This window comes from Podarcis pityusensis (assembly GCF_964106645.2).
Source record: "Podarcis pityusensis genome assembly, chromosome: 12".
NCBI classification, from domain to species: domain Eukaryota; kingdom Metazoa; phylum Chordata; class Lepidosauria; order Squamata; family Lacertidae; genus Podarcis; species Podarcis pityusensis.
The window spans coordinates 11,422,318-11,450,065 of NC_138037.1; the positions used below are offsets into that span (position 1 = coordinate 11,422,318).

Genomic DNA, 27,748 nt, shown 5'->3' on the forward strand with positions numbered 1-27,748 from the left:
TGAAAAACACCACAACAGCAGCCATTGAAATAACAGCCTTGCTGCATCTTAAAGCTGGTTTATGTCCTTGAGTCTTTTGTTGGCATTTAGACGGTTGCTGGAAGGCATTGCTGCATGCCTGTGAAGAAGATGCATGTTGCAGCCTATAGCATTTTCTTACCGCATGTGTTAGGACTGTGCAAGAACGAACCCTGAGGAAAAAGCCCCAAAACCTCCAGATCCCAACTCTCCTTCCCTGCTCCTGTTTATTTCTTAAAATAAGCATATCCAGCTCCAACCCCCACAAAAAAGGCTCTCAGAGCAGCTTACAAAAAAGAAGAAGATTGATATAAAAATTGGGGCTTGGCAAATGGATGGAGGCAGGATCACAAAGCAGAGTTCCCTCCCCTCCTTCCAAGGAAGGAGAGACCCTGCACAAAAGTGTGCAGGAACCCAGTGCTTTTTTTTCTTAAAAAAATATAGGGGACCTCTTATTTTCCTACTTATATTGAAATACTGCCCCTCAATGAGGCCAAACTTAGATTCACAAATTGTTTAGGGGTATGTGTCCCCCTGCGTCCCCCTTGAAAAAAAGCACTATGGGAACCTTTAAGGACTTTTGACATTGCCCAACCCTCTTAGCCAAAGACCACCCCAAAATCATCATACATACATCATAGGAGGCGCAGATGTATGTACCGCAGAAATCCTGTCTGCCAGGATACCTGATAATAGTTGCTGATTGCATTACCTGGGCAGCCTGGCCATTTTCTTGTGATGATTAATTCTTTAGTTCCTGAATCCAAGTCACAGGCTCACCCTATTCATACACAAATACGGCCTTAAGACAGGATTTGTAAGTGAAAAGATAATGCCTCCCTTACTGCAGAGGAATATTTGAGGTCATTGGGAGAGTTAAAATGGCCTCAGGATTGCTATCCTGTACTGTTTCAGACACATGGTTCATATATTTACATATGTGCATTTATGAATATTTATTATATATTTGAGACCTTAGAATTTCTTATTACAAGGTAGGCCCTGCTTTCGGGCTTGCAATCTAAAAGCCATGACACAAGAGGAGAAAGGCATGGTGGAGAGAGAAAAGCGGGAAGATGGCAGTTGGTTTGGTTGCCCAGATAGATGGGAACAGCCAGTATTACAGGTCATACTATATATATATTCTCGTTTTTAATGTCACTTTATTTATAAACAAGAATAACAACAACACGAGGCACATTCCCCGCTGTTCGCCCCTGGGCTTCTCCCCGGGCACACCGGCCCTCTCCTCTCCCTCCAGCCTCAGCCGCGCCTGTTGCTAGGCGACCGCTGACACCAAGGGCAAAGGCCTAGCCTGGGCCACATCCCAAAATGGCCGCCGGGGGAGGCGCCGGCGGCGGCGGCGGCGGCGACGACGGGTGGCTTTTGCGTCGCCTCGCTTAAAACCGCCGCGGCGGGTGCGGAGGAGCGGGGTGGGGGGTGGCAGCGGGAGAAGCGTGGGCCTTGGCGCAAGCGTGCTGCTGCTGCTGCGGCCGCCGCTGTCAGGCTCGTCGGCTGCGGAGCGTTGCTGTGGCGGCGGCGGCGGCGGCTGGTGCTGCTGCTGGTGGTGGGCGGTGGCTTTCCCAGGCCCCTCCGCCTCCCCGAAAATGGCGAGCCACCTGCCGCCGTGCGTCGTGGACGGCGGCACCGGGTGAGTGAAGGCGGGCGCCGGCCTCAGGCGTTGCGCGGCGGCCCCCAAACCCTCCTCTCCTTCGCCCCAGAATGGGCACCTTCTCTCGGAGAACTGGAGCCAGCCCCCTCCTTCCACCACCAAGGCCCTTCCATATATAGCCCCCTTTCCTTAGCATGTTCTATTTCACCCCTAAAAAGACTCGCTGCCTCTCCTCTCGATCTCCTCTTTCCATCTCGGGGTTGTCCATGGCATCCTCTCCCTGCCAGCATCTTCCCACCCCACCCTACCCCAAATACTGATGCGGCTTAGTATTTGACCCCCTTCTCCCCAGGGTGGGGGTACGTGTTCTCATTGTCAACCCCCCAGCCCAAATTCCATCCTTGCCACAACCAGCTTTGCCTTTTCGTCTTTCTCTTCCACCCACTCAGGGATGCTTGCTGTTAGGCTAACCTCCTCCGGCATCTTCCCTTCCCCAAAGGATGTGAGATTTCTCTTGGTGCCTCTTCTCCCCTTCCTGCCGCTATAGTGTCAAGTTTTAATGGCCTATTTATTCCTTGAAAACAGCCGAAAGAGATTAGTGAAGGGTTGCACCCCAGGGTCCGTTCGCTCTCCCTTCTATCCTTGATGCCTTCGGTGGCCTCTATTAATAAGAAGTCATTTCGGCACATACCGGTAAGCAGTATATAAATTTAAAAATAATAATAGCTGCTTTGCTTTATCTCCTCTAGAAATGCCCCTTCATCTCCGCAGCTTTAAGAAGCAAGCCTCTGTCTAGGTTTCCTTCTTATGAACAGAGGTGCCAGGAGTCTGAAATCCTAAGGATTCTCTGTTCTGCCCTTCCTGCTCTCTTGTCCTCCATTGCCAGTGCTTTCAAAGTGTCCAAAATGAACTCATAATACTTCTCCCCACCCCCGCCTCGCTAATTTGTGCCATCCTTGTTTTACACAAACAGCACACCCTCCCCTGAACCAGGGCTATCTCCAAAGCAACAAGGGCTATCTCCAAAGCAACCAACCACCTTTCATTTTGTTCTCTCGTTTAATGGTGTATTACCTGGATTGACCTTCATCATGCTGTTGAGGCACCCTTAGCTCAGCACGCAGTCCATGGATTCTCTGCCTGCCATACCCACAATTTAGCATATTTAAAATGATTGCCTCTGTTGGGTTTCTGCCCTACTGTCATCCTTTTTGTTCTTCTGATCCCTTGTGGATTTTCTCCCAGTTATATTATTTTGCCAGCTTTCCTACCTCTTAAACTCTTCCTCCAACCTCATATTTCATATATTTTGATATGATTGATTGTATATTCAGAAGATGTTGAGAATATGCTGGCATGTTGAGGCTCCCCACCACTTGGTCAGTTTTTGGAATTTGTTGAAGGAGTTTCTTGTAGGAAACAGAAAGTGTTTTATATGTACAGTGTGATGATGTTATCCTTCCCTCTCTCCTCACCTTTTCCCTTATGCAAATGACAGAGTTAAATCACAAATTCATTTCAAAATCCATCTCTTAAGCCAGAATGTAAAGCCCTTGTACCCCACCCAGTCCCCCACCCTCTGTTTTCTTGCTTAACCTCCTGTAGAAGAATTGGTGACTATAGAAGCTTTTGGTCATACATGCTAAAGCATTTGATTCTCACATTGTGGTTTGATCTATATAACCTTGAAATTTATCAGTGTTATAAGCCTGCAATTATCTATTTATTGAATACTTTTTGAAATGCATGTGCATACCTGCAGTTGTGTGCTACAGGTTGTATAAATCTTTGATTTACAAAAACTCTTGCAGCTTTCTTGTAAAAGGGGAAAAATCAAGTTTTTAAACCCATATTGGTTTAAAAGAAAAGTAATGGTGGAGGAAGGTTAAAACCATAGGGCTGGATCTTTGTTAGTCACACTTGGTTCTAATTAAAATAAATGACACTTAAATTCATCATGAAGCAGTTGTTACATTGATATTAAGGTGAAGGTGAACTCACTGCAGCAACATTAGTCTGGAACTGACTCATAGAAGCAACAGGTGGAGGGGTGATAATTCCAGTAGTCACTGGGTAGGGGAATTTTTGACTTAGTATGGTTCTTATTTGTAGCACTTGGACATGTGCAGCTTGTCACTTTCTAGCGCTGCAGATGAGGATCTTCTTAAATTACCACCTCTCTGTACAACTGTTAAAAGGTGTTTTTTTTTTGTATATGGTCACCAGATGGGCAACAATGTAGTTCTTCCTGTGTTTGGAATAATATTTACCCAAGTTACAACCCTTCTTTTTGAAGTCCTCTTGCACGTGCATCCCCAAATCCCACAACTACAAATTCTGCCAACACCCTCCTGAAAGCCCTGCCCAATTTACTCCACACACACTTCACATTTTGCAAGTGTATGATTGGCCAAGTTTGCCAAGAAGGCAAACCCCTCTTACGTCTGGCTGGCATGCTGGAGACCTGCCACTTTCCAGGCTTTCTGGCAAGTGCTGGCTGATCACCTAAAGTTCCTGGATTGCAGGATTCCTGGGTTGTAGCCAACAAATTTCTACTTGGAGCAGATCCTTGATAATTAATGGATGTAAGCAGTGACGTAGCGTTGGTTGTCAGCACCCGGGGCAAGGCAAGTAATTTGCGCCCCCTAACCCTAACCCCAGATGTTGCGCCCGGTGCGGCCGGCCCCCCCGCACCCCCCACGCTACGCCACTGGATGTAAGTTAAGCATATCTATTCATTTTTGTTGGTTTGTTCTGAATTTGAGTAACACTGGATAGAACTCTCTTAGGAAGTGCACATGTGCCATATGGTAGGAATTGTATAGCAATTGACCAGTGCTTTCTTGCCAAGACATATGATTGATGTCACAGTCACAGATAAGCAAGTCCTAGTTGAGCAAGTAAGGCTGGAGTCTGTGTCAGTCTCCATCTGTTGCCAGGAGAGTATGAAACCCACAAAACATTGTGAAGATGATTAATTTTGACTGTATCTTCAGTATCCATATGGAATCGAGAAGTGATGCCAATAAAGGTTTGATGATGATGATGGAATCGAGAAAAAGTGTAATAAAAATAATTTAGGTGTACAGTAAATTGGATTTCCAATGCCAGGATGCCTGTGTTATCAACAACAACTGTTTTTATGATGACCACTGTTAACATAATTGTTGTTTTTCTGCATTTAATTTCCTTCTGACCTTATTGTTTACAACCTACCACAACCACTATACCTGCAACTCTAGGGAGCACTTCATGCATTGAAATCCACTGAAACTTATGCCATAATAGATTTGTTAGACTTAAAGGTGCTGTAGGACTCTCTGCTGTTTCGTGTTATAGCAGGCTAGCACAACTGCCTCTCTGGAAATTCAGCACCATGCTTCTAAACAGCAGTGCCTCTTCCAATGCCCCTCTCTCACAGCCCATTGCATTTATTTTTAGACTTTCCTTTTTAAGTAACATGACCAATAAACGACTCTAACCAGACTGTAAAAGTCTAGGAGAAAACGGCTTGGATCTGTCCTATTTTTAGTGCCTCCTCAGGGCTTGGGTGTCCCCATAGAGCACTTGGCTTTTAGAGGACACAACACAAGCTACTTTTAAAACATTGCTCCTTTTGAAAGATTAGCCATGCAAAGTGGGGGACCAGGGTTTGAGAAACATGAGTCCAAAGCCCTGCTGGACACACATAGCTAGTTGTCCGGTTCTTGTGATCTGGGCCATTTGGTTTAAAATACGCAAATTAAGTGTAGCTGCACAATTTGTGATAGTATTCTGATGTCAGATGTCGGTTTTTGTGCTTACAGGTGGAATTGACTTTTTCCTTTAGTGTAGAATTCCAGAGACTAGTTTTGCTCTCTAGATGCTATCTGTAGTATGTACACACACTCTTGTTAATTTAGGAAATGAAAATGAGTTCTTCTCTGAAATCTTTTTCGCCCCCTCTTTCCTTCTTCAAATGATTTGGAAGATCCATTTGTTTCGGTTTTATGGTCTGCTCTATGCTGGAAGTTCAGAATATGTAGAAAAGTAAAACTTCTAATCTATCTGCTTATTTAAACCTGCTCACCGGAAAGCAGCCCCAATAGAGAGAATATTGATAAAAAATAAAATAAAAACAAATGCTGGTTTGGATGTGGCAAGTGGGAAAGTTCCATAAGTGGGGGAGTAACTAAAAATGCCTTTCTGCCTGCCCTTCTGTCTCTGCTTGGTACAAAGCAGGCCTCCTTGATGGACCATGGAGATTGCACAGTGGAGAAGGTGCTCTCCTTGGTATTTGGCTAATGTTAAAATCACATGGAGAGCAGAGGAGACACAGGCTACAGCAAGGCCGTGGATTAGCTAACATTTTGCTTGGAGGGGGCAGTCAGAGATCTCATAGAATTGTAGAGTTGGAAGGAGCCATGAGGGTCATTTAGTCCAACCCCTCCAATGCAAGAATCTTTTGCCCAACATGGGGCTCAAACCCACAACCCTGAGATTAAGAGCCTCATGCTCTACCGACTGAGCTATAAAAAGCAATTAGTGGATAAACCTAACAGGTGTTTTCAAGATGCCATTAAAATGCACTCACTTCTCACACCCACCTAAACTCCAAAAAGCCTCCCCATAATTTGAGCATTTGTGTAAAATTTTTATAGGACAAAATGAGTTTAGTTTGAAAAATGTCAAATTGCGCACAAAACTATGTGCCTGAAATTTTTCTAGTTCTGGAAATAAGCATATCATTATTGTAAGCATTTGTATGTTGACAATGAGTGCTGCCACACTAAATTATTGATTTCTTATATATGTAGAACAAGTACTGTATTATGTGGGACCTATAACAGTGCCATTTCCACAGATTAGTGGTTGAATAGGCACATATGGGGTAAGGTGATCTCACAAGTAAACTGGCCCCAAGCTGTTAAGGGCTTGATTTTACTGTTTTATCTCTTGTAAACCACTAGGAAGTGTTTTGTTTTTGTTGGGTTTTTTTGCAAAAATCAAGTGGAGTATAAATTATATTAAATAAATAAAACAAGCAAATAAATAATAAAAAATACAACACCTTGTACTTGGTCTGGTAGCAAATCAGCAACCAGTTTCTGGTCTTTGAGCAAAGATAATTACTTGCTGAAAGGGTTTCACTCTTGCCAGCAATTGTGTTGCAGCACTAATTGAAGCTTCCGGATCAAGCGCAAGGGATGCCCCACATAGAGAACATTGCAGTAATCCAGACTTGCAGTAACCAGTGCATGAACTACTGTAGCCAAGCTTTCCTGGGCCAGGAGCAGCTATAGTTGTACCAGGCGCAGCTGGTAAAAGGTGTTTCTAGCCACTGAGGCTTCTTGGGCCTCCAGTGACAAAGATTGATCCAGAAGCACACCCGGAGTGTAAACCTAGCCCTTCAGGGGGAGTGTAATCCCACTCAGGGTAGAGAGTTGACCAGTGTCTCAGACATGGAAACCACTCACCTATAGTGGCTCCATTTTGCCAGCATTCAAGCTCAGCTTGTTTTCTCAAATCTATCCTGCCAATGCTTCCAGGCACCTGTCCAGGGACTTCATGGCCTCTCCCAACTCAAGATGTTACGGAGAAATAAAGCTGAGTGTTATCAGCATATGGATGGCCCCTGGCCCAAAAATTCCTAACGGCCACTCCCAGTGGCTTCATATACATATTAGCTAGCACTGGATATAATAAGATAGTGCCCTCTAGACACCCCAACTAAGCAGTCTTCAGATGTGAGCCCTTTAGATTGCAGGCATGTGTTTCATTAGTAGAACCCAAAATGGTTTCAGCAATTGCTTGATCCTTTGATTAACAACCACTCATCCTGTATCTCATTCCCTGGCCATGATTTGAATTTTTTATTTTACTTCATTTCTTCTACCTAAACGCACTGTCTGCCAGGTTCTGCTCCTCTTTCAGTTGTATAAATCATCTCTCTCTCTGACAAGTTTCCCTAGCGATCAGTTTACATGCCCCTGATTTCACATGGTCAGAATGATCTATATTAAGATTGTTTGGAATGACATGTGCCTTGATGTTGAAGTCAAACTGCATTTCATATTAACTGTTAGTTTCAGCAGTGTAAGGTCTCCTTGGGAGCCTTATAAATTTCTAGTGTTGAGGCCTTGCTGTATTTGGATTAAGGGTGTGCCCCTAAACATACATGCCTGGGGAACAAGTCCCACTGGAATTGGTGGGACTTATTTCTAGGAAAGCATGCTCAGGACTCTGCTGTAAATTAATACAACTTCTAAAAGTGGTGGTATATTATCACTGTTATTTATTCGTTTTCTATGCTGTCTTTCATCTGAAGATCACAAGGTGGTTTGCAATATAAAAAGAAAAAATAATGCCCACTCCACATAATTGTTTAATTAACCAAAGGCCTGGGAGAAGAGGAATGATTGCCTGGCGCCCTTGGGAGAGCATTCCACAAGCAGGGGGCCACTGCAGAAAAGACCCATTCTCATGTTGTCGCCCTCCAGACCTCTCATGGAAGAGGCATGTGAAGGAGGGCCTCAGATGATGATGGCAAGGTCTGGGTCGGTTCCTGTGAGGAGAGGCAGTCCTTGAGGTGTTGTGTTCCTGAGCCATTTAAGACCTTATAAGTCAAAACCAGCACTTTCAATTGGGCCTGGAAATGAATTGGCAGCCAGTGCAGTTGGGCCAGGATTGGCATGATTCCCCCACTTTCAGACCACCCTCTTCCTGCCCTGTTGAGAAAACAAGGTCACTCTAGAGTGTGCCTTGCATTGAGCAAGAGACATGTCAGGACAGCCCCATGGTTATCATGGAAGCCATGAAGTCCTAAGCCACCTCAGGACCAGTCGCTTCAGCATGGATGTTGAAGTCCCCCCAAACCAGCAGTCTGTGAGTCCTCAGTACTGCCTCCAAGACCAGCTCTGTCAGCTCAGGTTGGGAGACTGCTGGGCAGCGAGGTGGGTGGTAAACCAGCAGAATCTCTAATCTGTCCTGATTGCCCAGTGTCAGAAACACACAGTCTAGATCCCCCCACAATTTGACAGAGACCCTGGAGAGAGAGAGTTTCTATAGACAACAGCAGCGCCCCTTCCCTGGCCCTCAAGTTGGCCCTGATGCTGCCCCGAGTACACCATAGACCAGAGCTTTCCAAACTTTACATGTTGGTGACACACTTTTTAGACATGCATTATTTCATGACATGGCAATTCAATTTTACTAGCATTTTATGAGAGGCATAGCGATCCTTGATGAGGTCCTCAGATTGTCTCTTGAAGAACAGGGTTAAAACTGTAGCCTGGTGAAATAGTTACTGGTTTTTACCTGGTTGAAGGGACCTATCCTTGCTTTGCCAGCCAACTTACAGACTTTCAGGAAATATACCTCATCACCTTTGGCTACCAAGCGAGTTGTTAAAACACAAGGCTAGTCCAAACACTAAGTGTTGTGTGAGTCACTAATTATACAGTATTTTGTGTAGCACATTTGTATAACAGCAGCTTTGTTGTTCCACAATACGCATTTGAAGACTGGTTCACTTTCTTATTTTAGGTATACAAAACTGGGTTATGCAGGGAATACAGAACCACAATTCATTATCCCATCATGTAAGTAATTTTTACTCTTCGTTATAAAATATGTGCTGATTGATGAAGAGAGGCGACTGCTTTTCAGCTCTCTAGCTCAGCTTTCTTTGGGTGGAGTACATTTTGCTCTTTTTTGAGAAATGGTATTTACTACACTACTGTGCTTGGCTAGTGGATAACTGAAGAGAAAAGCTTGCTTTCCTTCTTTGCCAGGTCCAGCCCTCATTAGACCAGTTTCTGGTTGCTATGACAAGTCCTGTTTCCTGCCTATCTCCATTGTGTTGCTGCCAGGGATCTGCCTTAGCAGACAAGGGACTTCCTCTTTACCTGACACCATGGATACAACTTGAATAATCTGCCAGTCCATTTATATGCTGAATTGCAGATGCCACCTGGCTGTGAAATTGTACATATTTGGCTAGGATTTTAGAGTTTAGAAAAGGGTGGTGTTAATGGGATGGCGCCTTGTAATTCTTTTAATGTAGGTATTGCAATAAGAGAATCGGCAAAAGTTGGTGACCAAGCACAGAGGAGGCTTACCCAAGGAATTGATGATCTAGACTTTTTCATTGGAGATGAAGCCGTAGATAAACCTACCTATGCTACAAAGGTAAGGCTGGAGTAAAAAATGAAGCACCCTTCAAACAAAAGAAAGAAAGAAAAGAAAGGAAGAAAGAAGGTGTGGGGTAGGCTGATCTTTCCTCTTGCAAGATGCAGCTCTGCAGGCTGTTGCAAGATGTAGCGCAGTTCAGTTTAGTGAGGACACATGTTTTTAACCAATCTGATTCCACAATACTTCTTTTATGGATGTGTTGTTAAGATGTAGCAACCTCAGAGTGTATGACCAATGCACAGAGGGTATGACCAATGCACAGAGAAGAATTGGGGATTTGAGAGTTCTGATTTGATTATCCTTTACCACGCAAAAGTATCTTGCTCCTTTAATTACCTCCACTCTTCCTCTTTTGCTGCCCTATATGCTTGAAGCCCTTCCCTGTACTTGGTGCCTCTTTCCTTCAAATCTCTCTTTAAAACCTGTGAAGTCTTTAGCTTAACCCTTAGTCCTTACTTCCTTTTCATTTCAATCAAGGTTATGTGTACATATGTATTTGTCCCCTTGCCTTTCTCTTTACTTCTCTCTTCTCTCTCCCGCTGTTGCAACCTAGACTGCAAGCTCCTTGCATATGTGACTCCATAAGCTATGGCACTGTGTCTACATGTTTTGTTCAAGTTTATGTTGGCTTTCTCCTGATCAGGCAGAGGCCAAGCATTGCAAGGGTTCTTCCCTTCCCATGCTGCATCTCCTGTCTCCTGTCCTGGTACTGTTGCCTTTATGACTGCTGTCTGAGTTAAGGTATTGCAAAGGACTTTGAGAGCACTCTCACTTGGTGTATGTAGGGCATGGCAAGGTCAGAGCACACACTGCCTTGACAGTTTCATATTATTTGCCAACTGAAAGCCATTGAATGATGATGTGTACACAGAACATGGCGTGCAAAGGGACTCTTCCCTTCAGCATTTCAGTGTCAGGCATGACTTGTTTTTCTTATTTGGAAGCCAATTGGGCCCTGCTCATGATGAGTTCCTTGTGTACAGCGTGTCTGCTGGACTGAGACAACAGAATATAAACCTACTCATGTTATGCAAAAGGGACATGCTTTTCAGTAGTGTGATATTTTTCCATTTACCTTTACTTCAGTGGCCTATACGACATGGTATTGTGGAAGACTGGGATCTTATGGAAAGATTCATGGAGCAGGTTATTTTTAAATATCTTCGAGCTGAACCAGAAGATCACTACTTCTTGATGGTAAGAAGAACAGGCCAAAGGTTTGCCATTCTTAAATGTATGTTTTACAACTTTTTTAAAAACTGGGGAATACTGGGGAATAGTTAGTCCCATGTTCTCTTAGGTCAGTATTCCTCATCTTCTCCCCTGTGGATGTTTTGGACTGCATTGTCCCTGATGGGGCTGAATAGCATTGCAGTACAAACATCTAGAAGGCACCAGGTTGGGGAAGGCTGTCTTAGATTCACATATCTTTATAAAAACAGGACTGCTAAACACACACACACACACACACACACACACACACACACACACAGTGTCAATTCCAAGTTTAATAAAATGTGTTTTATGCTTTTATAATTTAATAATATCTTTTAAAAACAGACTGAGCCACCACTGAATACTCCTGAGAACAGAGAATACCTCGCGGAAATCATGTTTGAATCTTTTAACGTGCCAGGACTTTACATTGCGGTTCAGGTAAACAGTGAATCTCTCTAACAGTGAACAGTATCTTCGCAGAATAAAGTATGGACATCTCTGTGCGTATTACCTAAATTAAGGGTTTTTAGAGTGTGACGGTTGCTTTAATTTGGAGGTGAAAACTTTTGTTAGATGTGATGAAATCCATATTTATTTATTTGGTGCTTTTTTATCTATTGTTCAGCCAAAAAGGCTTCTTACAAAAAGCACCTTACAAACAATAAGTGAGAAACGATATATTTGCAGCCTGTAGGTTTGCAATTTAAAGGATGGAAAATCAAAGGAATGAGGAGGGAAGATGAGCAAGCAAACTCAAGCACCAGTTCTTAAAATTATGATGTTTTTATAATGATCAGCTTAAATGGAAACACTTGAGGGGAGAGGAGGAGCCAAATGGGGTTCGATGGGTCTCTCAGCTGAACCAGTGGAGTGGGTCCTGTGGCCTCACCTCTCCATCTAATGTGGCTAGGAAGAGTGCCAGCTAAAGGATAGCTAATGAGGGAGAGAAGGGAGCAAATAGATCATTTGTTAAACTGAAGGTGAACAGGACCAATAGAGCATTCCTGTATCTGTTTTGTACATGAACTACCTTTTTATGTGGATTTTAATGCATGCTATGTTCCTGCTAGGGATGCGGGTGGCGCTGTGGGTTAAACCACAGAGCCTAGGGCTTGCCAATCAGAAGGTTGGCGGTTCGAATCCCCGCGACGGGGTGAGCTCCTGTTGTTTGGTCCCAGCTCCTGCCAACCTAGCAGTTCGAAAGCACAAAGTGCAAGTAGATAAATAGGTACCGCTCCAGCGGGAAGGTAAACGGCGTTTCCGTGTGCTGCTCTGGTTCGCCAGAAGCGGCTTAGTCATGCTGGCCACATGACCCGGAAGCTGTCTGCGGACAAATGCCGGCTCCCTCAGCCAATAAAGCGAGATGAGCGCCGCAACCCCAGAGTCGGTCATGACTGGACCTAATGGTCAGGGACCCCTTTACCTTTACCTATGTTCCTGCTATTTACCTCTGATTTTGCTACAACTCAATCTAGATGTTCTTGTTTTACTTATGTTTGTGGAAAGTGATTGATAAAAGCACTTTAAGCTCTAAACTTTTCATTTCAAGAAGCTACATCTAATGGTACTGGGACAGACTTTTCTTAGAAGTGGCATAATATGAAGTCTCTCTCTCTCTCTCCCCTCCTCTCCCAGGTGGCCCAGCAGGCAACCTTCCTGCATGCTTTATATAGCAGATGGAGATTTTATTTCTTTTAGATAAGACTTAACTCCTTCCCAATATTTAAAGTTCTTAACATATTGCTGTCTTGGCAATCCCTGTTTAACACTGGCATTATTATCCCTGTATGTTTTCCCACATCAGTAGCAGCCTGTGTTGTGGCTCCACCACAACACCAGTGTCCTTGTGGCTTCTGAACACAGCGTGGCACTGGTGCTTCCCAGAAAGGGAAATGCAAGGTGCAGGGAGCTTGGTGCTGGGCAGGTATATAAGTGCTGGATTAGCTCTGGTGCACCACACAATGCTGAGCTCCCTGTGCCTTGTCCCTTCCCCTCATGCTGTGTTCGGAAGCCAGGAGGTCTGGGGTACCTCACCTTCACTGCCGCATGGGCCACTGCTGCCCCACATGCTTGTTTTTTTGTTAGTTTGTTGTGTTAATAGCACCTATGGGGAATCCTGGGCAAACCCTGGACTGTGGCAGAGGGGCTAAGGAGGGAAAGTTGCTGGTTAGCTCAGTTGGTTAGAGTGTGGTGCTGATAATACCAAGATCACGGGTTTGATCCCGGTATGGGTGCATATCCTGCATTGCTGGGAGTTGGACTAGATCAGGCTTCCTCAGCCCCGGCCCTCCAGATGTTTTTGGCCTACAACTCCCATGATCCCTAGCTAGCAGGACCAGTGGTCAGGGATGATGGGAATTGTAGTCTCGAAACATCTGGAGGGCCAAGGTTGAGGAAGCGTGGACTAGATAATCCATGGGGTCCTTTCTAACTCTATGGTTCTATCATTTTATCATCTCTTTATGATGTCACTTCTCTTCCCACCCCATCACAGTGAAAAAAACTGGTTTCTTGAAAGTTGCTACTTACATCTTGAATGAAGCCACTGTTGCCACCAATACAAGCTTTCCTTGAACTACAAATAGTAGTTTTAGCTGTTCAGGCTTTCACTCTATTTACATAACAAAAAAGCACATGTGAATTGCATTCATGCAATTATCATGGCGGCTGGTTTCACCCTCAGGCTAACTCTTGGCTTAAGCTGGATTTGAACGGAAGGCTTCCTGTTTCATAGCTCAAGTTCCTATCAGCTCTTCCGTTTCTAGTTTTTAATCTGTTAGTTCTCAATTTGGCTGGAAATTTGGGTGGTGGTTTTATGGCTGCTGAATGGTGGTGGTTGTAATTTTTTACCCTGTGCAGGCCGTGTTGGCTTTAGCTGCGTCTTGGACTTCACGGCAAGTTGGGGAACGTACTTTAACTGGAACTGTTGTTGACAGTGGTGATGGTGTGACCCATGTCATTCCAGTGGTAAGTAGTATATGTGTTCTGCATCATGTATATTCAACATTATGTGCTTTTCTTACCACAGCTGAAAAGCACAGGCATATTATTATGTGAATTTTTGAAATAATAAGCAAGGGAATTTATTAAATCAACACGTTTAACATTTAGTATCAGAATGTGGTAGATACACACTGATTTGATCTCAAATAAGACCATGCTTTTAAGTGAAGCATGTGAAGATCTTGCTTGCCTTTTGAAAATAAGGACATATAAAAACGGTGTTGTGTAGGAAAAACTAAGTTGTCCAGGATCTCAGAATCTATACATTAAGTCAAAGAACCCAAATGAAATTTTGATTCCTGTTTCTTGAACAAAAAACTCTTGTTTTATTGTAAACCACTTTGAAAGTCCATTCAGATTTACAAGTAGTATGCGTTTAAAATGCAATACAAGTGGTATTGCATTTAAAAGATTTATATCCTGCTTTGGAAGAGTCCTCAGTGTAGCTTCCACTTAAAATTAAATAGCACATACCATAAAATCTAAGATACAATAAAGTTGACAAATAAAGCATCAGACAGCACATTAAACCAAAACCAACACAGAAAGGTGGAAAAAAAAAATTCAACACATGCCAAATGCTTGAAGAAATAAAACCCTCCCTTAGGGTGGGGGTTTCATTGTCTGGATATTGCAACCAAAAAAGCCTTGTCCTGTGTCCCCCACATGCCTTTGAAGGTGTCAAGCATTGAGAAGGGCCTTGAATGTTGAACACAGTGGTGGGGCAGATTCATGTGGTAGGATGTGATCCTTCAACTATCCTAGTCCCAAACTGTTCAGGGCTTCGTAGGTAATAACTGGCATTTTGAATTGCAGCTGGAAATGAGCAGGACATTATGCAAAGCTTGACTAATGTGCTCTTCAAAGAAGGCTCCATCTGTAGAAGCCCAAAAAGGGCATCTCCTTTTGCCCCAGCTGTAGTTTCTGAACGCTTTTCAAAGGCAGGCTCACGAAGAAGAGTGCTTTGCAGTAATTTCTAGTGCAGTATGGCAAGGTGGTGACGTGGATGAAAGAAAAGGGCAAAATCCCCACTGGGACCATGCAAACCTTTGGGTGCATGAAAAGTAGCTTTTTGGATCCCTGCCCAGGTTGATTAAAATAGCTGCTTCTCCCTTAGGGCATGCTTTCAACTGTGCTTCTGTCACTGCAGCTTAATTCTTTTGGGACCCTGAAGAAGCAAAACTTCCATTTAGAGCATGAAAGTAAGAACTGGTTCACACAACTGTTTTGCTTGAACCAGGGCCCTTCTTATTTCCATCCTAGTTTATATTATGCACTTGGCAAATGGGTTGTCTTGAGCATTTCTCATGAGTACATATTTTGCATGCCTGCCTATTACGCTTTAGGCGACAGCAGTGCCAAATGGTGGCTTCTTGTAGCAGGTGGCATCTCAGGGACTGGTTTGCTGTGGGCCCAGTGCAATCCAAGTTGAGGGAGAAAAAAGTTAGTCACCTGCAAGAGAGGTTGTAGGAACTGCAAGAGAGGTTGTAGTTGCTTGATACCAACTTACTTGGGAGTCAGTCCCAATGAACTAAATTGGGCTTATGTCTAATCGACTTATGTATAGGATTGTGCTATAGGTATGGCTTCTCTTGAGCTATAAACGCTAGATAGCAGCAACTGTTTGAACATGTTGCTATGGATCTACTACTCATAACCCCTTTTTCTCCTTCTCCTATAGGCAGAAGGTTATGTAATTGGCAGTTGCATCAAACACATCCCCATTGCAGGTAGAGATATTACATATTTCATTCAACAGCTCCTAAGGGAGAGGGAGGTGGGAATTCCACCCGAACAATCATTGGAGACAGCTAAAGCCATAAAGGTAAACACTTTTGTGAAACTAACCAGCCTGTCCAGAAATAGATTGCCAGTGAATCATTGAAATATAACAACTTTGTTATTCCCCCTGCCCCATCTTTTCTCAGTTTATTACTAGTAGCTGTGTTCTGTGATTGTTGCAGCACAGCGGTGCCATGCATAGACAGCTAGTTAGAGTTTTTGGGACCTGGGGAAAGGAAGTAAGAAGGATAATCTCCTGTAATCTTGCACATACTCTTGTCCCTTTGTGTCCTATAAAGGAGGGGGTTGATGGGGAAAATAAGTTGTGAAAGGGAAACTAGGGTAGCGGTGACTGAGAAAGCAAGAAGAGGTGAAACTCAAAACTGGTGCAGAGTCGAGACTTTTATTAAACTAATTTCAAAAGCCCCAAACTTTTTATTTGGCAATCATTTCTTCCTCTGAGGCAATGGTTCTATATGTTCTGTTTCAGCAAGGTGTCCTCAGAGTTCTGGTCCTCTTCCTCCTTATAACAGAAAGGGATAGATGGTGCTTATTGACAACCAGAGCAAAGCCAGCCAGCTAGATCTGTCCCGCTTGCCAGGCATAGGGAAGGGCATCAACTTCAGTGGCATAAGCCCCTTGGCTATCCAATCACATGAGATGATTGCAGGCATGCCTGCAAGCAATTCATGTGAGCTATGTTTTTCTCTGCATTGGCTACGCATGGGAATTGCTTCTGGCCATAATTGCCTGCAGGAGCTGATGTTCCTGGTGACATAGAAAGATCATATTTTGAGTAAACAGGCAGTCTGATATGCTGCAGTTCCACTTTTTTTACTTGTGCTTATTATGGGTGTCAAGGGGTTGAGACCCTGAATTTTGGTTCAGATGGCAAACCCTCCCACTGGTGTTTCCCATATAGCTGTTTTGCAAGGAATATTCTCTCTCTTCGACTGCAGATCAGCCAGAGAGGAGAGTGCTTCTTTACAAGCACAGAGTGCCATTTGCTCACAAGCAGTTGATTGTAGCATTTTTAAGACAGATTCCTACTGATTTGGATGCTGCTGTGTCTCTTCTCAATTGCATGCCTAAGGCCACAGATGTACACTTAATTGGGAATGAGACCTTATTGCATTCAGATGGCCTATCCCTTTAATTCAATAAAATAATTGTGTTTCTTCATCTTTGTATTTCTTCATAGGAAAAGTACTGTTATATTTGTCCAGACATAGTGAAGGAATTTGCCAAGTATGATACAGATCCACGCAAGTGGATAAAGCAGTATACAGGCATCAATTCAATCAACAAAAATAAATTTATCATAGATGTTGGTTATGAAAGGTTTCTTGGGCCAGAAATCTTCTTTCATCCAGAGGTAAGAGTCTGCTGTAGTAGTGCATGTTGTTGGCATCCATCTTTCTCGAGAGACAATGGAGTGTGCCTCAGGGGGTGAAGACAGGCCACTGTGGCACTGGAGTGAGCTCTCTGGGACGCAAGCCAGGGCAGTGTGTATGGAGGTCCTGGGCTGCCCAGATGACAAGACCCTCCTCTCAGAGAAAGCAATGCTTTTGGCACCGTCTTGACTGCAGGAGTTGCTGGAAGGAGGTGTACAAGGCGCCATCCAAGCACCTTAGGGACTCCACTCCGGATTTGTGTAGGGTTAACTCCTTATCCTTTTCTTTTCCTGAAGATACCCTGCAAGGCATAAGAGGTTATGATCAGAGCTTTCCTTCTCCTAGATGGACTCCCTTCCCAGGTTGACGAGCCCCATCTGCCCCTCACTTCCCTCTATAGTATGTGCAGAAACCTGCCTTCTTGACTGTTAGACCCACTATTGGTCTTGTCTGCTCAATCCACCGGAGTGTGTCTTTGCATGCAGGGGAGGCCCCTGACTCACTGAGGGTTTAAGACCCATCAGCTACCCTTACCTGGTTTAACCGGCCAGTTAAAAGGTGTTTCCAGTGTGTGTCCACTGTCACATGCTGACAGCGTCTAAGAGCCACAGGTGGACAGACTACCCCAGAAGGAGCACGATGTATCCCCCGCCAGAGGTACTGCCCCTCCTCTAACACTCTATACAACAACAACAATAATATTAAAAGTAATAATTGTACTAGTCATATTAGGAAGGAATGTAATGGCACTTCTTGTGAGAGAGCACCACCTTGTGGCTGAATCATAGTAAGATGCATTAGAATTAAATGTACACACACAACTGTTATTAACAGTTCTCTTTGCTTTCTAGTTTAGGGGAGCTTACCATGTAACACTGTAGAATTTACGAGGGAGTTAGCCCTTAATCTCCTGCAGTCTCTATACTGAGAACAACTAGGAATGGGTATTAAGCGTTGTATAAGCCATGGAAGAAGCACTTCTTCCATGATATGATATTAACATATTATGTTAACTTATAACTCTTGCAGATAAGTTTGTGGTGGCTGCACTGATGCCAATGTATTACAGAAGTTACTTGTTGCTCCCCTGTGTTATTACAAAATTGTTTTTGTACTGAGTTGGGTTTTTTTAATGCATTCCTGCTTTCTTTGTTGAAAGCTGCTTTGAGCATGATTTTTTCATGTGTGGAAAACGACATACAAACAAAGTGAATGAAAATGAAAAAAAGAAAGAAAGTTAACACCCACTGATTATCTGTGGGACAAACTGGTGGTAGACAAATGGTATTAATTACTACTGTGGCTGCACGTGTGAGGTTTAAGTAGTAAGGAGGTGCTATTACCAATGTCAACTTGAGCTGTCTTTTGGGTGGATCTGATGAAGTAGGCTGTTGTCTGCAAAAGGACCTTGTCAGTCTTCACTGTGGCACAGCACTCTGAGACGTTTCTTGTTGCAATGGGCTAACATAGTCCTCTAAACTATGTCTCTTTAGCCTTTTCACCGCAGCCTTGCTTGTGTGTGCATATAATGAACCCATCACCTGTGTTTCTACTTACATTTATTTTAGTTTGCCAATCCAGACTTTATGGAATCCATTTCACATGTCGTTGATGACGTTGTACAGAACTGCCCCATTGATGTTCGGCGCCCTTTATATAAGGTACAGTTTGGGGGGGTTGTCTTTTTTGGGGGAGGGGGTAACTTAATGCATGTTCATTTGGTCTCCCAGATATTGTTGGACGCCATCAGCCCCATCCAGTATGGCCAGTGGTCATCAATGATGGGAGGGAACTCTAATCCAGCACCATCTGGAAGACCATGGTTGAGCCACCTCTGACATAGAGGAGCCTCTGTAAAGCGTATTATGTGTACAAATCCCAAAACGAATGAACAAAGAGTGAAAGCAGTTAGTTTTATAAGTGACAGAAGCCCTTAATCCTTTAATATCTAAGAGCAGTGGTCATGTCTTGCTGGTGTGATAGATTGGCAGTACAAGTAATATTAACCAACTGCAATCCCTAGAAGTTGATTGTGTTATTATTGTTTATTACGTTCGTATACCACTCATCATCTAAAGATCACATGGCGGGAGAAATCATCTCACAGATCCTGACTTATTCCAAAGGTAATAACCATAGTTTTCTGTTTGGATAAAACAGAAAATTATGGTTCCTTGGAGAACTCACTCTGTTGATGTGCCCTGCAGGAAGAGGAGAGCAGGGAATGCATATTTGGGCTTATTAAGCTGCAATACAACCATCCAAATGCAGCCAGGGGTGGGAATTGGGGAAAACTTGAACTTTGAGAGGCACTTCCTGCATTTATTTCCCTTAAAATAGGTAAGAACGTTGGTGAAAAGTTCCTGAAGGTTTGTATAGACATAAAGTGAGAATGAGTGCTTTTGATAGGTTCGACTTCCACAGGCTGGTTCTCAAGCTATTCATTAGCATGATAATACTAGATGAGACTCTTTTTTATATATATAGTCATCTCACTTTCATCAGAATGTCCTTAGTGTGGCAAGATCTGGCATTTGCCATGTAAACATACCTTTCGAGAAACTTAGTAAATAGCAGACACTTCAGACATACACTGTCTGTGGAGATTCTGCTTCAGTAATGACTGTAGATGGATCCCTCTCCCCTCCATGAATCTTTCTGTAATAGGTTTTGAAAGCCACCTAATCTGGTAGCTAGCTTTTGTTTGTGAATTCTCTCCTGTACCTAACCCCATTGATGTTTGTGAATTGTATAAGCTAATTATGTGTAGGTTGAAGATGCAGCCCTTAGCTTGTCTGGCTATTCATGCATTAATGATGCCAGTTTCTGGGTATTATTTGGCTACTTCCCTAGATGTGTCTAAAGAATTGAAGGAAAATAAGCTGGGAGGCAACCCTGAGAGAAAAGAACTGAAGGAAAATGGGAGCCTTATTGTCATGTGGATTCTCTGAGAAGAAATTGATTGTTAGCACTCTGGTAATAACAAAGAGTGCTGCTCCTTCCCTGCTGGCTCCTTCCTTTTTGTATTTCTAGGGTATGTTAGTAATTTAAATGCTAAACACTGTATTTGGGAGTCCCACTGCACTCTCCATAGCAGGGAGCCTAGCTGAAGTCTGCTTTTATTAATTTCTGTCTTTCCGTTGGTTTCTCTTTCTTAAATCTTTTCCAACTGGGATTAAATTACTTAGATCTTCCCCGGAGCGCTCCATATTTTTCCCTGTTATGCTGCTTTCTGAGCATCAGTCAATATTCTCTTATACTCAGCTGACAAAATTGTGCTCTTTTCAACATGGCTGGCCATGTGAGGCAGTAATCAAAGATGATCACCTCCATTCTGCATTTCAGAGTGTTCCAGCTCTCCCCAATCGTACAGGGTTCTAATCACCCTCATTTTGGGTACTTTCTTATCTTTTAAAAATAAAATTAAAATTGCACAATTTAAATAGTATTTTATTTTGGAATTGTAGCTGATTGTAATAGAACAAGGGAGGTTGAACATTAAAGGAAACATATGGATGTAAATCAGTTGTTTCTAAAAATGAAATTTAAGTGATCAAATACTATTATAGTTGGTGACTGATGCAATTTTGAAACACACCATGGGTGTATCTATGCTCTGTAACTTTGCACTGCTTGAAATACAGCAGATGGGACATGTGCGATGGGCCTGCTCAGCGGTGGTGTCTGGTTTTTTTTGTTAGAAGATCAGCAATTTTCACCTTTGAGTTCCTTAAAAGCTCTCAAGTGGATGCCATTTGGATGCAGTGATTTTTCAAATTTCAATTTGTCAGTAAGGCCTAGAACTTTGTCTCTTGTCATAACCGTTTGCCTCAGTTCCTCCGATTCCCTTCCTGAGAAAGTTAGTTCAGGCACAGGGATCTGTTGTATGTCTTCCACTGTGAAGACAGATTGGAAGAATTCAGCTTCTCTGCAATCTCCTTTTCCTCCTTTTGATTCCCTTTTTGTCCAAAAGTCCAGCCACCTCCCTAGCAGAATTCAAGCTTCTCATAATGTATTAAAACATTTTGTTAGTGGTGGCCTTATTCTTTTCGTGGTGTGCTCTTCTAATTTAAATGCTGTATTGCCTGCTTCCTTTTCTTTTGCCAGAGTTTTATGTTCCTTTTTGTTCGGAAGATAGAAGCCTTTTTTCCTCAACTAGCTTTCTTCACTCTGCCCATTAGCCATGCTGGCATCCTCTTGCTCTCAGTGGTACCTTTCTTGAGCTGCAGTATGCATTCTAGCTGAGCTTCTGTTGTTGTTGTTTTGACACTCACTCACCCAACACCATTCTGGAGAGATTTGATCTTATTCCTATTCTTTTTGCCAACTTCCCTTTTTTACCAAGTTCCTCTGTTTTGGGAAGTTTTCCTTTTCTAAAGTCCAAATGTGATGGAAATCAATATATTTGACTTAAATAGCTCTATTGTCTTGCTGGACAAAAGGCAGTCTGCTAGGGCTGGGCGATACCTGGTTTTCAACATTACGATATATCACCAGCTAAATATCACAATGGGGACGTGGGTGGCGCTGTGGGTTAAACCACAGAGCCTAGGACTTGCCGATCAGAAGGTCGCGGTTCGCATCCCCACGACAGGGTGAGCTCCCGTTGCTTGGTCCCTGCTCCTGCCAACCTAGCTGTTCGAAAGCGCATCAAAGTGCAAGTAGATAAATAGGTACCATTCCAATGGGAAGGTAAACGGCGTTTCCGTGCGCTGCTCTGGTTCTCCAGAAGCGGCTTAGTCATGCTGGCCACATGACCCGGAAGCTGTCTTCAGACAAACGCTGGCTCCCTCGGCCAGTAAAGCGAGATGAGCGCCGTAACCCCAGAGTCGGTCACGACGGGACCTAATGGTCAGGGGTCCCTTTACTTTTAAATATCACAATATCAATATTGTGATATATATCTGTGGCAGCAGAGGGCCTTGCTGAGTCTCCCAGCGGCAACAGAGTGTCCCGCCATACCTCCCCGCAGCAGTGGAGGGTGTGCCGCGCTTCCCCGCAGCAGCCGAGGACCTTGACGAGGCTCCCTGCGGTGATGAAAGGCCTTAAAATGCAAGGAAGTAGTAGATTTAATAAAAACTTTAAATAAACTTCCATATAATATATTTAATATTTTTTCAGCTATTTTTAAAAGTAGTTTAAGTGACTTACTAGTCACTGGTATATTGCCTTATTGAAACACTTACCATGATGTTATTTCAGTACTGGTATTCAATGATACAGCGATTTATCACACAGCCCTACTGTCTGCTGGATAAAAACAAAGGTCCTAAGCTGTGAAGGCTGATTAAAGAAATGCCTTCAAACCATTAAGGCTGTTCAAAGATGTTAGCTTAAAAGCTGACCGTGATAGATAGGTGGCACTGTCTGATCAACATGACATACCTGGCTGCACTGCCTAATAATTAAATATGGTATTTCTTTTCATTACAACTGGAGTTTATTTTCAGAAGCTGCCCTTGGTTCATGGTAGGACTATACTTACTTGAATGCTCTTGTTCAGCACAGTGAAAACTGCAGAATATAGATTGCAGCATGCAAGGTGATAGCAGGGTAGCTCAACTTCTTTTGCTTATATGAAAGTGGGTCAGCACAAGGGGGAGAGTGAGGAATAATGAAGATTCAGGTGCAGACAGACTCTCATCATTAGGTCACAATACTTATACATTCTGTACTTTTTAGAGCACTTAAAAAAAATGCCACTAAGACTCATGGCACTCAAAAGTCAGAGTCTGTCCAAGAAGATATAGGCTGTTGCTATGGGAGACCCAAGTGCCTTCCTCTCTCCCCCAGTCATATGTATTTTAAGAATAAGGAAAACATGCAGAAGATACAAGACTTCAAGATACATAAACAAAGTTTTGGAAGAACTGGGCATGGAGGAAGAGGTTAATTTCCTTCGTAATAATAATAATTTATTATTTATACTCCGCCCATCTGGCTAGGTTCCCCCAGCCACTCTGGGCAGCTTCCAACCGAATATTAAAAACAATACAGCATAAAACATTAAAAACTTCCCTAAACAGCGCTGCCTTCAGTTGTCTTTTAAAAGTAAAATAGTTGTTTATTGCCTTGACATCTGCTGGGAGGGCGTTCCACAGGGCAGGTGCCACTACTGAGAAGGCCCTCTGCCTGGTTCCCTGTAACCTCAGTTCTTGCAGCGAGGGAACTGCCAGAAGGCCCTCAGAGCTGGACCTCAGTGTCCAGGCTGAAAGATGGGGATGGAGACGCTCCTTCAGGTATACAGGACCGAGGCCGTTCCTGAGCGCAAATCACCCCATGTATGAGATAAGCCAACAAGAGACAGTAATGGCCACCGACTTGGATGGCTTTTAAAAAAGGATTATACCAATTACTTGAGGGTAATTCTGTCAATGACTACAAGCCATGATAGAGTCTATGCTCTGCCTCCAGGGACCTTGGAGGTGGAATTTCTTTTGTATACCAGTTGCTGGAAACTTCAGGAGGGGAGATTGCTCTTGTGCTTCTGTCCTGCTGGTGGGTTGGTCAACGTGAGCACAGGATGCTGGACTAGATGGGCCAGTTTGAACCACCCCCTCAGTCCTGCTATATACCTTTAAAAGCCACCTATGCTGTTGTATTAATGTTGCTGCTTTTAGTTGACCCTGCATGTGTTTCTGTGCCTATTGAGGCAGGTCTGTCTTAGGTCTTTCAGGATTGCAGTCCCTTTCTTCGTGTTTATTTTCAAAGTCTCTCTGTGTTGTTAAGGCTAAGGGCAGATTTACATAACCCCAAAACAGCCTTGAGCGCATTGTAAACTTGCAGCATTTTATAGTTGCTAGCTTGGTAAGCTGGTTGTCTGCTTATGGCTACACAGTGGCTTATGGTCACTGGCATGATCAGTTTTCCGAATGACCAAATGTAACGTGGCTTTAGCATATTTGTGTCCTGTTCTTCCTCCAGTGGCAGTGCACATGGCGCTTTATCTCAGAATTACCATGTGCTCAGTGCTGCTCCTGGGTCATATAGCCTAAAGGGCAAAAACTGTTCCATTTCTTTGCCCTATAGAATGTGGTTCTTTCAGGAGGATCCACGATGTTCAGGGATTTTGGGCGCCGGCTGCAGAGAGACTTGAAGAGGGTCGTAGATGCTCGACTGAAAACCAGCGAAGAGCTCAGTGGTGGTCGGATAAAGGTAAACGGGTTTTACTGTCTATTAAATGCCTGAACGAGCAAAGCAAGTGCACACGTAGCTCTGTTAATGAGGCCTTTAAATCAGATGACATTTTTACTAGAGTACTAAAAGCATCTAGTGAAGCCAAAGCCCAGACCTGAGATGCTGCAGCAAAGGGGAGATGGCTTTAACTGGCTCTAGCACTTGAGGAGGTGATGTGATGAGCACTGCTTCTGACTGTTTCTGGATTTTTCCCAATCCAAAGGAATCGCAACATTCAGAAGGCCTCTAGAATTTTCTTTTCTTTTCTGGAAACATTTTTATTGTTTGAACAACAAAAACAGAACAATAACATGATAAATACAATAATACAAAGAAATACAAAAATAGTCCCCATATCCAATAACTAATAGTCCACTCATCCTCATGGGTCTCTCCACAGTGTGCCATGGGTGACCAAAACAAGTGCTATATTCGAAGAATTTCAAGCCTGCTGCAAAAAGCCATACCAATTACCTGTAAAGTCATCCTCCTTAGTGTTTGCACTTTGTTAATTTCTCTAAGAAATCAACATGCCTCATATAACTACGCCATTCCATTATACTTCCTCCCTTATACCACCAATTATTCGCCATCACCAGGATAAACATAACATTTTTTTTTATATGGAGCATCTTGTTTCTGACCATCATATATATTCAGCAGTGCCAGATATAGCTTTGCTTCTTTGCCCCCCCCCCAAGCATTTTAGCTCATTCCTCCAATATCTGTTCTCTAGAGTTTCCATTTTGCCACAACTGCAAGGTGTTGCTGTTTCATAACTGAACTAGGTCTCTTCAGCAGTTGGAGGTGCTGATATGAAAATTTAGACCTGCAAAATGGAACCACAGTGTAGAAATGATAGAAGCAGGGATATACTTCTGCAATTCCTTGTCCATTTCCCTCTGGACTGTAGATGACAATGCTGTGATTCTAGCATCCTTTTGCAAGAAGGTGGGATGCGTGGGTGGGGAGATGAGAATGTGTTTTGAGGTGCTTGGATCTGGCATGTGCCAACTATGCAGGAGAGGAGGTAGAAGCTGTTTGAAGCGGTGGGGACTTGCAACAGGTGTGGGATCCAGACAGGGCAAGCTGCATGAATGCTGGATAAGTAATCTGTACCAGCCTCAGTACATCTGTTTGTCTCTGCATAGCTGGACATTCAGAATTCTCCTTCCCTTCTCTCATAGCAACTATCTGGGATCAAGGTACAGTTGCTGCTCTGACCAGGTTCAGTTAATCAAGGTCATGCTGTGTTTTGATGATACTGAACTGCTGGTTGTGTTTGCTTTTTCAGCCCAAACCTGTTGAAGTTCAAGTGATAAGTCACCATATGCAGCGCTATGCAGTCTGGTTTGGAGGATCAATGCTTGCATCAACAGTATGTTTCTTATGAAAACACTTCGTTATAGAATAACATTACTGGAAAATAATTGGAGGCCATCTCCTCCAATCCCATGCACGGTGGCATAATTCTCCTTAGATAAAGGAGAATTATTACAAGATTAACTTTCGTTTGGTGTTCTTTCCATTGCTGGGTATTGTTTTATTTTGCATTATCATATGGAGCTCTACTGTCTTCTGTTTCAGGGGTAGCCAACATGGTTTCCTCCAAATGTTGTTTGACTTCAAGTCCCATCAGCTCTAGCTAGCATGACCAATAGTCAAGGGTTGTGGGAGTTTTACTCCAAAAACGTTGGGAGGGCACCACTTTTTATTTTCTGTTTTGTTTAATTTTGCAGGCTAGATCTGAAATTTTACATTCATATTTACTCATTATGGCATAATTTGTGGTGAATTGTAGGAAGGTATGCCTTGACCTCTCCTGAATTGTATTGTATTATTAAGTAATAATAATTATTGTTGAGGGTCGCAATGCATTTTGGAGTGTTTGTGTATGTGTATGCCTGAAACCAAGACAATTGGCCACTGTTGTTTCTGAAGTCCAATCTCTCTGCTACTATCACCGTTTCCAATCCAACATCCAAGAGGGGAATTAGAGTACAGTGGAACCTTGGTTGTTGAACGTAATCCGTTCCGGAAGAGGTTCGACTTCCGAAACGTTCGACAACCGAGATACAATGGGCAGTCAGCAATTTAAATGGAGAAAATGGAGAAACGTGCCTCAGAAGCCGTCCGACTTCCAAGGCATGTTTGGAAATGGAAGCATTCACTTCTGAGTTTTCGGTGTTCGGGTTCCGAACCATCCGGCTTCCGAGACGCTCCAAAAGCGAGGTTCCACTGTACATTGATTAACCTTCTTTTGCACTTACCACACTTGTTTCGTACTTGCTTTGTAGTATGCTTTGTTATTAATCTTGGTTTGTTTGCTTCTTCATATGCACCTCGTTTTCTCTGTTTGTTTTCTCAGTCAGAGTTCTTTGAAGTATGTCACACCAAGAAAGATTATGAGGAATACGGTCCTGGTATTTGCCGCCACAATCCTGTCTTTGGAGTTATGTCTTAATTCTCGTCGTGTGGTGGTGCCTGCTCTTGTGTCTAATGGAGATCCTTTTGCTGGCAAGGAGAAGAAAGCACTTTGTGTAAATATCAGAACACAAGTGTGGATGTTCGCTTGCCTTGGGGAGGAAGACTTCAGTCCTACCGTGTGCAGTGGAATCATGCATTGCAATGAAATGGACAACCCAGAACCTTTTGAACAAAAGTCACACGTATGCTGACGATTTGAGACTCTCCTCAGCATTAGATTCTAGACGTAAGAGGCAGCTCCTGTTTGGAAGATGGTGGAAACAGGAATTGCAGGGATAAACAGAGGCCAAGAAGAAAAAAAAAGCCAAAATTGCTTTAAAACTTCTGGAACAGGGAAGAGTGCTCAAAAGTTTCCTGCATTGATCTCAGCCCTGCAGCCCAATATGTAAGGAGGAGATTTTATGCTTGAAAATTACCCCTTCAATTTCAGTGGGTCCTCTTGAGACTTCATGGTTCCCTGAACAGATGAGATTGTAAAATGGGGCCTTAGTTTGTAGAAAAATTAAAAGTACTGTAACCTTGCAATACAAATGTTTTATTTTGGAGAATTTTGTATTTTACGACAATTATCAGGTGGGTTTTCTGAGTGAGCACAAAGAACTAGCGATGCATGAGGATTGTGGGAGCGCTGCCGCTTTCTGGTTGAGGCATAGAGTGGAATGCCTTGGTGAAGCAAGAGGGCTCTCTATGAGTATGTAAGTGTGTTTTTGAAAATGGTACTGCTTTTTATGTGAGTGAGATGAATTTTTAAGCCTCCGAAAGTAATGTATGAGATTTATTACTGCTATTTATTTAATTTGTGTTTCCTATTTTTTAATTTGGGGGACTAGTGAGTAGTAGTTGGCTACTGATCAAATAAAAGCTGTGAACATGGTCACACAGATAA

The 27,748-nt window shown here is 43.2% G+C and overlaps 1 protein-coding gene across 2 annotated transcripts; it reads left to right on the forward strand.

Moving 5' to 3' along the window:
* The first annotated feature begins 1,436 nt into the window (after positions 1-1,436).
* Positions 1,437-27,748, forward strand: ACTR3B (actin related protein 3B). 2 transcript variants are annotated; one of them, XM_080974213.1, is made up of 12 exons: positions 1,437-1,669; positions 9,155-9,210; positions 9,675-9,799; positions 10,889-10,999; positions 11,363-11,458; positions 13,880-13,987; positions 15,705-15,848; positions 17,007-17,180; positions 18,768-18,860; positions 24,229-24,354; positions 25,670-25,753; positions 26,748-27,748. In XM_080974213.1, exons 1-12 carry the CDS (start codon positions 1,626-1,628, stop codon positions 27,051-27,053), a joined length of 1,467 nt encoding a protein of 488 aa, XP_080830339.1. In that variant the 5' UTR covers positions 1,437-1,625; the 3' UTR covers positions 27,054-27,748. The 2 variants fall into 2 exon arrangements, with proteins under 2 accessions (XP_080830339.1, XP_080830338.1); XM_080974212.1 differs by having other exon boundaries at positions 1,440-1,669; positions 26,744-26,974.